This window comes from Lithobates pipiens, unplaced genomic scaffold, assembly GCF_037356315.1.
Source record: "Lithobates pipiens isolate NorthernLeopardFrog02 unplaced genomic scaffold, aLitPip1_a1.2 Scaffold_35, whole genome shotgun sequence".
Classification (NCBI taxonomy): Eukaryota; Metazoa; Chordata; class Amphibia; order Anura; family Ranidae; genus Lithobates; species Lithobates pipiens.
In genome coordinates, this window is record NW_027507811.1 from 11,770,832 (window position 1) to 11,783,611 (window position 12,780).

Here is a 12,780-nt window from a genome sequence, read left to right on the forward strand (position 1 = left end):
AAAATAACGCCATTCTTCTAGGGCTGTCTTTATGGCTAGTATTTCATGGTCACCCACGTCGTAATTCCTTTTTGCAGGGCTACGTTTTCTGGACAAGAAGGCAATAGGGTGTAGTAGTAACTTTGTCCCCTGGCGTTGTGACAGGATGGCACCTACCGCATTCTCTGAGGCATCTACTTCGAGAACATATGGTGATGCAGGGTCTGGATGTTGTAGAATAGGAGCTGAGGTAAACAGAGCCTTCAGTTGGTCGAAGGTGGCTTGTGCTGCATGGTGTCCACTGGAAGCGGGTATTCTGCTTAGTCAGTTGGGTGACAGGAGCAATAATGGCGGAGAAATCCTTAATGAACTTGCGGTAGAAGTTGGCAAATCTAATGCACCTCTGTGTACTCTTCCTGTCTGTAGGCATGGGCAATTCTAGGATGGATTTGACCTTTTGGGGATCCATGGAGATGGCCGAAGTAGAGATGATAAGCCCCAAGAACTGAATGGTATCTTTTGCAAATTTGCACTTCTCGGCCTTTGCATATACAGTAGTCCATGGTCTCTTAGCCGACCGAGAACCTTTAACACATGTTCACGGTGTGCCGAGAGGGAATTGGAAAAGATGAGGATATCTAGATAGACGATAAGAAATAAATCAAGGAAGTCTCTGAAAATATTGTTGACGAAATGCTGGAATGTTGCTGGGGCATTACACAGTCCGAAGGGCATAACAAGGTACTCATAATGTCTGAATCTGGTGCGGAAGGCTGTTTTCCATTCATCCCCCTTGCGGATTCGTACCAGGTTATATGCCCTTCCTAAGTCAAGCTTCGTGAATACAGCAGAAGTTTTAAAGCATTGAAAAAGTTCCCGGAACCAAGGGCAAAGGGTATCTGTTCGTGATGTTGACTTTATTCAATTCCCGATAAACTTCAGGTATGAGCTGTGACAATGGAGAGTCAGTATGTACCGCCAGAAGAGGTGCAGGTACTATGGAAATGGGGGGCAGGCAGAACTGCTGGCGGTAGGAGGATGAAAAAGTAATTTTCCCTGAAAACCAGTCTATCTGCAGGTTGAGGGCTTGCAACCAGGATGATGGGGAATGGAATAATGTCCAGGCTTAAGTATTCCTGATGACCCGAATCAGATCCAGCCAGTAGCGGGTAAGTCTCATGTGTTATGGGCCCAGACCTGAGATGGGACCCATCGGCCAGATGGATGGACAGCTGGTAAGTCTTTGTTTGTAAAGGAATTTGGTGATGATGAACAAAGTCCTTGTCCATAAAACAGCTGCAGGCCCCTCGGAATCGACTATAGCTGGTACTTGGATGCTTCTCCCGGAGAGCTGAAGTGACAAGAACAGGGTAACATGAGCAGATCCCTTTGACCCAGAGCAGTTGGCAAGGTAGGCAGAGGAGGTGATCTGGGTCCTTGTGTGTCTCACTGGGCAGTTCTGGAGAAAATGTCCTGCTACCCCACAGTATATACACAGGCCCGTTCTGCATCTTCGCAACTTCTCTGTGCTGGAGAGTGGAGAGCGAAAAAGTCCCAGTTGCATAGGTCTTGTGGTGGTGCCAACCTTCTCTGTTCTCCTCTCTCTGAATCGATGTTCAAGCTGGATAGCCAGACTAATGAGGCCATTGAGGGAATTGGGAACCCTGACTCGGGCGAGCTCATTCTTGAGTCCTTCGGACAAACCAAGGTGAAATTGATGGAATCAAAGGCCCATAAGTGGAATTCAGCAACATAGTCCTCAGTGGGCCGATGACCTTGTCGTAGCTTATGGAGAGTAGATTCTGCAGTAGCAGTGCGCTGGGGGTCATCATAGAGTTGGGCCGTTGCTTCAAAAAATTAAGAAAGAGAGTCCAGAACTGAACGATTTTGTTCTAGGAGTTGGTGGGCCCAAGACTGTGATTGTCCAAGAAGTAGGGATATGGTAAATCCCATTTTAGTGATCTCAAGCGAAAAAGTTCTTGGCTACAGGCCAAAGTATAGTTCACAGGAATATTTAAATGCACAAAACTTGTGCCGATCGTTTGAAAATCGCTCTGGCGCAGGAACTCGGGGGTTCTGGTGGTGGCATAATACTTGCAGATGAGAACACAGTCTTTTTGGATGTGGGATAGTCAGGTGTGATAGCAGGTACAGGAGTTGCGGATGGAAAGGTTTGGATGTGACCTTCCAGCTGCGAGTGGCTCTTTTGCAGGGTGCTGACTGCTTGTGTGAGGAAGACAAGTTGCTGGCATAACAAATCCAAAGGCGAAGCCTCTCTCTCAGTCTCCGACATCTGGCTGAGTGGTACTGTCACGTACCTGGTGGTGACTGAGCTGTAGAGAAGGCTTCTCTTGCACCTCCTGTCTAACACCCCTGGTAGAGATGACAGGGAGTGAAAGACGCAGAGTGGCACAGGGGTCGGTAAAGCAGGTGGCTCAGGTTGGACCTTGACAGGAACCCAACGGTTGCGGATCACCGGATAGGCACCGAGAACTGGAACTCCATGTTGCAGGATCAGCAGGGCGGAAGCGTGGTCGGAACATAAGCCAGGAGGTCATGAACAGCCGAGCAGAGCAGGTACCAGAATGTGAAGCAGAAGCAGAGATAGGATACAGGCCAGGTTCGGTACACAGTTGGGCAGCGCAGTACAGAATCATGAAGCAGGAACAGGGTCAAACACAAGCCGGGGTAACAGGAAAGCAGGCAGAAGTCCAAGGAAAGGTTCAGGTACAAGCCGGGTCAAACACAGGAACAGATTAAATACACAGGCACTAGCTAAAAGACCACTCAGCAATGTGTGAGTGTCATTGCACCATTTAAACTGGTTGGTGACAGTGAATGCACGTGTGCGCGTACGTGTTCCTGGTTGCGGCCGCGCGCCCAGCCGTTCGCAGCCACGCACGTCTGTGAAAACGCCAGTACACTGTATTCTTGGCACACACATTACTGTGCGCGTGCCTGTGCGTCATCGCGCGTCTACCAACCGTACTTCTCTTACAGGTGTGATCTTCCTGTGTGGAATCCCGAGAATACAGAGGACGGGGACATCTCTCTGGTGGGTTCCTGTTACTTGATTTCTCCCTCATGATGTCCTTCAGAAAGCGGCTTCATCACACCATACTCCTCATCCTCCTCTTTATACTCTTATTTAACAACAATATTATCACCCCCCAATGTTTCCACTCTGAATATATAACCCTTTCATGACTAAGCCTATTTTTGACATTTGGTGTTTACAAGTTAAAGTGGAGGGCCACCTTGAAAACAAAAAAAAATGAAAAATTACAAAAAAATCTAAAAAAAAAAAATGAAAAAATTTTTTTTTTTTTACTTACCAGAAATGCCTGTTGCTAGGCACATAATCCTAATCTTCCTCTTCCTCCTCCGCTGAGATCTTCTGTCTTCTCTCTTCGTCGCGGCGTCTTCTGGGTAATGGGTCACGCTGTGTTCTGGGAACTGTGTGTTCCAGAACACAGCGCGTCCCATTCAGAAAGCGCTGCGGGACTCGCGCATGCGCAGTAGCTGCGGGACTCGCGCATGCGCAGTAGGAAACGGGCAGTGAAGCAATAAGGCTCCACTGCCTGTTTCCCTTAGAGGGAATGGCGGCGCCGGGACCCGAGAGCCGAGGGACGGTTCAGCCTCGGGCGGCCGACATCGCGGGCGCCCTGGACAGTTAAGTGTGTTTATTAAGTCAGCAGCTGCAGTGTTCGCAGCTGCTGACTTTTTTTTTTTTTTTTTAAACGGACCTCCTCTTTAAAATACATATTTTTTGCTAGAAAATTACTTGGAACCCCCAAACATTATATATATATATTAGCAGAGAATCTAGAGAATAAAAGGGCGATTGTTGCAATATTTTATGTCACACTGTATTTGCGCAGCGGTGTTTTAAACGCAACTTTTTGGGAAAAGGGACACTTTCATGAATTTTAAAAAAACGAGACAGTAAAATTAGCCTAATTTTTTTGCATAATATGAAAGATGATGTTACGCCGAATAAATAGATACCAAACATGTCACACTTTATAATCGCACGCACTAGTGGAATGACGACAAACTATGGTACCTAAAAAATCTCAATAGGCGACGCTTTAAAAAAAAATTCAGGTTACCAGGTTACAGTTACAGAGGAGGTCTAGTGCTAGAATTATTGCTCTTGCTCTGACGATCGTGGCGATACCTCACATTATAGGAGCGACTTCCGTATGCGTCTTCTCTGCTGCGTGAGCTCGCGGCGACTGGGGGGCTTTAAAAAAAAAAAAAGATGTTTTTCTTTTTTATTTTAAAATTAATAAATTGTTTAAAAAAAAATAAAAAAAATTTGATCACTTTTATTGCTGTCACAAGGAATGTAAACATCCCTTGTGACAGTAATAGGTGGTGACAGGTACTCTTTATGGAGGGATGGGGGGTCTAAAAGACCCCCCACCCCTCCTTTACACTTCAATGTATTCAGATCGCCGTTTTCAGCAACTCTGAATACTGTATATATTTTTAAATCCGGCACCATTGGCAGCCGAGTAAACAGGAAGTGACGTCATGACGTCGCTTCCATGTTTACAATTACGAGACTGGAATGAAGACGCTTACGGCTTCATTCCAGTCCCTCCCTACCCGCCAGGAGCGGCGGATCATGCATCGGTGCTCCCGATTGAACGGGAGCCCCGGTAAGAGTGGCGGCACGTCCCCTCCCGCTCCTCCGGCATAACAGCCGAGCGGCTTTTAGCCACATCGGTTGTTATGGCTGGAAAGCCGATCGCCCGCTCTGAAAAACAGTACCGGGATGATGCCTGCAGGTGCGGGCATCATCCTGGTATAACCCCAGGAAGCCGAGTATAAGGGAATACTTATTAAGGTTGCCAAAAGATATACGGTACTAGGTTAAAGGTCTAAGATAATATGCTTAGGCGTGCATTTCACTAAGTTCAGAATTAAGATGCAAGATGTTGACATATTAGGATGCATCTGTCTGCGGTAAGAGGTACAAAGCTAAGATAGGACTGGTTACGCAAGAATATGGTCAGTCAGCAGATGTTGAAATGACGAAATAACTATCAGAAGACTGTATTTCACCTTTGACTTAGATAATGTCATGAGTTTAAGAAAAATGTCGATGTATGTATGAATTACCTGATTGGTTAAACCACAGGGCTGTCCTTCTGCTCAAACTAAATAAAACTGTTGTGTGTGCTTCAATAGGCACATTCATTATTCACGTACAATAGTGTGTATGTGTAATGTTTTGTCCACCGGTGAAAGGGACCTCCGCCCTTCAATCCTAGCCTAGGCTACCAGGGGTTACTTACAGAAGACGAGCAACCTAACAGTTTTGGTACCAGCAAAGTGGGGTTCGTCTCGTCTTGCGACAGGTAAGTCACTTTACTCTTTTTTACCTGATTGGTGAATGGTGTAAACACTTACTCTGTCCGGGCGGCCGCTACGAACTTAGTTTAAAATTAAAAGAAGTAACTGTGCCTTCGCGGTGGACTAGGCTGGTCCCTCGGGAGGTTAAAAGGGCTCGCAAGGAATTTATAGGTTTAGGGGAGTCCGACTAGGTTGGTCTGACTTAAAACTATTGGTGATAGTATTTTTAACACGGGAAGTAGTAGATTACGCCCGTGACAAAGGGATTGGTGGAGTGGACGCCCATTTGATTTTTTTTAAAAAAAAGTGCACTATAAATTGATAAATGTATTGCAATACGGTTATTTCATGTCTTAAAGTATATTAAGAATATGTCTGTTTCTCTCTAGGTACACGTGTAAGTATATAGAGTATAAGTTTTAATATAGAGTATAAGGAAAATAATTGTTGTTGTTTAAATGAGTGCAGAATATGAGGAGCCCTCTTGTAGTGACATAGCATCCGCCTGCCCCCATTGCACGTTAGGTCTACTCTTCCTAAGAATAGATGACAAGTGGATTTTACTGACCACCAGACCAGGGGGGTTCTCTTGCAGACTTGGTGTAAGAGGGGTATATCCCGCCACCAGGAAAAATTTACCCTTCATCGTATATTAAGGGTAAATCTTCATAGTTTTATATAAGTCCATCTGCCCCAAAAAAGATCAGGGATCCTACTCCCAGACCAGAGACCGGATTGTTGGACAAACCGGGTGTTATCACCTGTGTCCTGCCACTAGACACACACTGCCCAGACTACTAGATGGGGAATACTGCAGCAACCCAAGCTATGGCCACCCCATCACCCTATGAATTTGTCAGTAATATGATCCCTGGCCCCCAGGTAGAACCATTTTGGACACAAGTCCGAGAAAGGTGTCAGCAATTGGGGATACATGACCCAGGGCCATATGGTCCTTGTACTGAGGAAGACTGGCAGGAAGTAAGTAAAATATGCCAAATCCACAAAAATTCGTACCCTCCAGGGAAGTGGGAAAATATTCAATATATAAAAGATTGTTACCATGCATGGGATAAATGTCTACACAAATATAAAAAGCATATTAATAAAACTACAAAGCTTACTCCAAATATAGGACCCAGTGCTATGGCTGAAGCCCCTGCACCCCCCTCACCTCCCCCTCCCCCGCCTCAATGTCCACCCCCACCTTATGTTATGGTAAAAAAACGAAGATGGGACGCCAGGTCCATACCTTCAATTATATCCTTCACTGGATCCTGTAGTCCTAGCCGCCATAGCACACGCCACAGCAACACCAGAACAAGTGGCCCAATGGGAACAAATAAGTAGGGGCAGAGAGGAAGAGGGGAGACAGGAAGAAGTTACAGGACAAGAAGAAGTGGGTAGTCCCGAAATGCAGGAATTAGAGGCAAAAATAAAAGAGTTTGAAGAGAAGAAAAAGGAGGAAGAAGAGAGAATAGGAAAAAGGAGAACTGAGTTAGAAACACTTATGGAAGGCCTACAACAAAAAGAAATAGTCCTCAATGAGGCAGAAAAGGTACAAGTGGATAGGAAAATAGAGTTAGAAATGTATCAGAAAAACTTGGAAGTAAGGGAGAAGGAATTTCAGGAGGGAAGAGAGAGAGAGGTACATAGGATGGAGGACTTACAAAAGGAACTAGAAAAGTTAAGAAAGCAATTAGGGAAGAAGGAGGAAATGTTGAAAGAAGCGCAGGATAGGATTATAGCGCTGCCCCCCACCACTACAAGAAGCCATACAAAAGAGACACCTATTCCCAAAACTGAGGAGTCAGGTCCAATTAGTAAAACAGGGACATTATCCATAGAAGAGGAAACTGAGAGAGAAGCAGTAGGGGCTTCACTCAAAGCACCTTTGATGACTATGGGGAACACCGAGGTGCATATACCATTACCTTTGGGTACACTCTCCAAAATAAAAGAACTATGTCCCAATCCCAAGAAGTATCCACGAGATGCAGGTACCTTTCTGGCAAAATATAGTGCAGGCACAGGGCTTGACAAAGATGACATAAAAAGTATTCTTAGCATTGTAGACCCAGACAGCCCAGAAGTAGCCCCTGTAGACAACCTATGGACAACCCATATTCAGACCAATAAGGATTGGATATCCTTTTGGAAAGGCATGGGAGGTCATTGGTCCAAATTATACAAAGGATCATCTGCACTCCAAGAACTGATCCTAGCCAAGCAGGGACCTAAAGAGAAATTCTATGATTACTGTACCAGAGTATACTCCCTATGGAAAGCTGTAGATGGGGTCACACCACAATTATTTACTACTACCATCATGTCGGGAGGCGATCCCAAAGTGACGCACTTGCTCAAATTCACAAACCCCAAATGGGCAGAGCAAGCACCAGATGAATTCATGAAGGACGCTAGGTCCAGAGAGACTTCAGGAGTCTTTGAACAAAAAGGGGGAATTTTCCCCTCCTTGACACAAACACAAACCCTAGTCACACCTGAAACCTCATCCTCACCACCGCACCTCATGACCATGCAGCCCTACCCACCTGACCAAGGATGTTTTAATTGTGGGGAACAGGGACATTGGAAATCACAGTGCCCATATAGACAGAGGGCGAGCTATCCAAGGGGCAGAGGAAGGGGGTACAATGCTACTAATCGCCCCCCCCTCACACTACAAGGTACCCCCAATATCCGCCACCTCCCCAAACACCATCTCAAAACCATGGGCTTGCACAGCCACCCTACACCCCAACCTCTAACAGACCTCCCCCTCGAATCCCTATGCAGTGGCCGTCTACCCGACAAACACACCCCCAATAGAGATGCCTAGAGTATGTTCCTTCCCTCAGTCTGGTGTGCCACAACCTATCATGGAAGAGTCTACCACAAGTTATATTACGCGTAGACAACCACATAGTGTGTTTCCTGCTTGATTCAGGTGCCACTTTTAGCTCATTAAATGATGAGAGGTATGACACACCACTGTGTACTGAGGGACACTCTATTGGAATAAATGGGACATCGGTCACTCATTCCGTCACCCCGCCTTTACCAGTCTCTACCCCGGATGGACTAGAGCTATGTATGCAGAGTTTCGCTGTCCTGACTTCCTGTCCAGTGTCCCTCATGGGCAGAGATTTACTATCCCAGTTGAACATTACCATTAAGTTTGACAAAGACGGCTCCCTCACTGCAAGTTCCCCTCTTTGTGACTTACACAGCCCAAAAAGACATGCACACAGGAGTTTCTTTCTGATGATACCTTCCTCCCTTGACCATCACACGATTTGGGCAGAAAACAAAGGTAGTGTGGGCTTTATTAATTGCACACCATATGCACCCCAAATGCGATCAGATGCAGGGATACAATATCAAAAACAGTATCCCCTACCCCCAGAGAAAGTCCAAGGCATCTCCCCTCAAATTAATGATTACATATCAAAAGGTATCCTGAGACCGATCATCAGTCCCTGGAACACGCCCATTTACCCCGTAAAAAAGGCCAGTGGGGAGTGGAGACTTGTACAAGACCTCAGAGCAGTAAACAAACAAGTGATTCCCCTCCCACCCCTAGTCTCAGACATCACTTTTATTTTCTCATGCATACCGGCAGACTCTCTATGCTACACAGTAATTGATTTAGCGAATGCTTTCTTTAGCATTCCCATTGCGGAGGAAGCCCAACCTATGTTTGCTTTCTCCTGGGCCGGGGGCCAGTTAACCTGGACGCGTTTAGTGCAAGGGTATGTAGACAGTCCAGCCGCCTTCTCTATGGTACTCAACGAGACTGTCAAGTCTTGGACATCTGAGCGAGGGTCGGTACTGATACAGTATGTGGACGACTTGCTCCTGTGCAGTCGAACTGCTGAAGACTGTGCGGTCGATTCAACATCACTGTTGGGACACTTAGCCCGAGCTGGACACCTCGCCTCCAGGAAGAAGGTGCAATGGTGCCGGTCCCAGGTTGAATACTTAGGTTGTATCCTTAGAGAAGGAACAAGGCTGGTGTCACCTAAACGTGCCGCAGCCCTACAAGCTCTCAGTCCGCCAAAAGACAAGGCCGCCCTACTCTCATTTTTGGGTGCAATTGTATATTGCCGCCAATGGATCCCTGACTGTTCTCACTATGATGGTATCCTACGAGAGGCTACTGGCTCGACAGCCCCTAAATTAATAGATTGGACTGAAGACAGACTACAAGCTTTTCAAGCTCTATTAAACAGTCTGTCAAATGCTCCCGCCCTGGGATTGGTAGACTATGGTAAAGCTTTTCAGCTGTACTGTGTAGTTTCAGGAAGCTCTTTTGCCGCCGTGCTAACACAACAGCATGGAACAGGCTACCGCCCTGTCTCCTACCTATCTAAAAAACTCCCCCTTCAGGTTCAAGGCATGCCATCATGCCTTCAGAATTTAGCCGCCTGTGCTATGGCCGTACAAGATGCCAACAAGATGGTCTTGGGACACCCGATGACACTTTACACCACACATTCTGTCACCCACCTCATACAGAACATGAACACCCAACACATGACCTCACAAAGACTCAGCGGATATGAGATTTCCCTCATGAACACAGACAATCTGTCTCTCAAATATGTTCCCGCCAACAACCCTGCCGTCCGTCTCTTGCACTCCATGTTACGCCTACCACAAGACCCAGACCAGTTTCATGACTGTATAACACGAGTGGAGTCTATCACATCACCAAGACCAGACCTCACCGACGTACCGATTACCAATGCAGACGATGTTTTTGTGGACGGTAGTTGCTCCCGTCCCTCTGATTCCACCTTCCAAACAGGATATGCAATAGTCCAGTTGCCAAACAAGGTATTAGAAGCCAAACCACTGCCCCCCTCTTCGGCTCAGGTGGCTGAACTGGAAGCCCTCACCAGGGCCTGCATTTTATTTACAGATAAGAAGGTGAACATTTACACTGACAGTAGATATGCATTTGGGGTGGTGCATGACTTCGGAGTAATATGGGCTAAAAGAGGTTTTAAAACAGCGGATAATAAACCTATTTCCAATGCTACCCAGATTGAGGCACTTCTTCGGGCTATTTTGCTCCCAAAAGAGGTGGCAATAATTAAAGTAAAAGCACATTCTTCAGATAATAGCAAACTTTCCAAGGGAAATGCTTTAGCTGACCGAGAAGCGAAAAAGGCAGCCCAGTCCTCCACCCAGGAGCCCACCCCCACGTCCATGTACTTTAAGGATCATTTCACCTGTCCTAACTTTAAATCTGTAGTGGCACAAATGCAATCATTAGCCACTGAGGAAGATGTCTTGTATTGGGTGAAGGCTGGCTTGACCAAAGACCCAGAGGGTCTGTGGTCAAAAGAGGGGAAGATATTGGGAATACCTGAGGCAAGCAGTATTCTAATTCTCTCCTACCTTCATGGTCCAGGACACATAGGTGCCGTCCCTTTAGCCACTATGTACACCAAATCTTTCTGCACAAACGCCTTGAACAAACAAGTCAAACTCCTGACCACAAGTTGCCTTACCTGTGCTCAAAACAATGTGCAGGGCAAACGGCATGGCCTACATGGTCATCTACCCCCACCAATGGGTCCCCTTACAGATTTACAAGTAGACTTCACACACATGCCAAAACAAAAGGGGAACTTAAGATACCTGTGCGTTGTCATAGATAAATTTTCAGGCTGGGTTGAAGCCACTCCCTGTGCAGGTGAGACAGCCAATATAGCAGCAAAATGCTTGCTGAATAACTGGATTTGTAGGTTTGGCATACCAACATCTATTTGGTCAGATAGGGGACCTGCATTCAGCTCCTCCGTTACCCAGGCTGTGGCTAAATTGTTAGGGCTGCAATGGAAACTACACATCCCCTATCACCCTCAAAGCGCAGGGGTAGTGGAAAGAATGAATAGAAATATAAAGGATAAATTGAAAAAGGCCACAGGGGGCACAATGAAGGGATGGCTTGATCACCTCCCTTCTGTGCTATTCCAGATTAGAACGGCACCCCATGCCAGAACGAAACTTTCACCTTTTGAAATTTTGATGGGAGTCCCCGCAAACATAGAATTACCCCCATTAGACCAAGACACTGATATTGACATTTATTCCCAACAGGAAATGTACGTGAAAAACCTGGTAAGTATGCTTCATGAAATGAACGAACACGTTTCTGTCACCTTTTCTCCTCTTTCCACAGAGCCAACACACCCCTTCATCCCAGGAGATCAAGTGCTAGTCAAGCAACTGGCCCACAAAAAGAGGATCGGACCAATCTACTCTGGACCTTGGAAGGTTGAAAAGGTGTCCAGAACTGCGGTCCTGACTGACCAAGGAAACACCTGGATCCACGCCAGCAGGCTGAAAAAGTGCCCACTGCTTCCCACAACCCCCGACCCCCCACCTATTGAAGGAGAACCCGACCCACCCGAACAGCGACCGGAACTGCAAGAGATTCAGGAAGGCATTGGACAATTAACCCTTGAAACCCTACATGATAGCGAAGAAGAAGGACAAGCATAAGAACTTGTAGAAATGTTTTTACCTTCAGTGTCAGGGAAGGCTGTATGCCTTTGGGGTAGTCTGGTACTATTTGTATTCCTGCCCACATGGTTTATAGCCAACTGTATATATCATCCAGAAGATTTAGGTTTATTAAAAGGGATATGTGGACCACCTAAGATGAATAATACCCCCGGCCAAAGACATAGTAGAAGTATTGTACCCGTTAATGAGTCACCTAAGGGACTGACTAACAAGATGTTACTACTAAAATTCAAATATAGCTATGCTCAAAAATCTGGTTTTGAGAAATGCTGGATTTGCAGCAAGCTACATCCCAGTACAGCTAGAATCCCTCTCATGGCAGTCCCCTTGAATTTTACCCCCCTCCTTAATGGAACACCCCCTATCGTCCTAACGAATGTTACTAGGACCCGTCCAAATAAAACCCTCACTTTCCAAATTATAGGTAGAAGCCACTTCCCAGACTGGTGTTTCCGACTGGGAAACACCACAGATGGAGCCGAGGTTTGCAAACAAGCAAAACTTAACATTTCAATGACATCATTTAACAGTCCTTCTTTCTTCCATACTTCAGATCCCACCCTAAATGCCACCTTTTTAGACTTTCTTAGCTCCAGTACCAAGACTACAATACACCAATTAATGTCAATTCTGGTGCTCTCTGGCCTTTCTGATACTCTTAGGAACGTGTTCCATAAACGACCCCTAGCTCTAGGAAATACCATATATATATGCTGCGGCAAACTCTGTCACCCCTGGATCCCAACCAAACCCCAGGGGTGGTGTTACCTTGCAGCCCTGGTTCCTATTATGGGGGTATTAGGGGATAACAAGGGAAGTCACCTCCTTGAAGCCAGCATGCATCCTAGATATCCCCTTAGACACCGTAATAAACGAGAATTGTTTTTAGAAAAA

General features: G+C 46.1%; 1 protein-coding gene across 1 annotated transcript in view; it reads right to left on the bottom strand.

The window, feature by feature from the left end:
- The window catches only part of LOC143955491 (uncharacterized), a 75,487-nt gene that overhangs the window by 10,168 nt on the left and 52,539 nt on the right, over window positions 1-12,780 (bottom strand). The window contains exon 9 of the mRNA XM_077465529.1: window positions 8,120-8,125. Coding sequence (XP_077321655.1) covers window positions 8,120-8,125 — 6 coding nt within the window. The remainder of the gene's footprint in view (window positions 1-8,119; window positions 8,126-12,780) is intronic.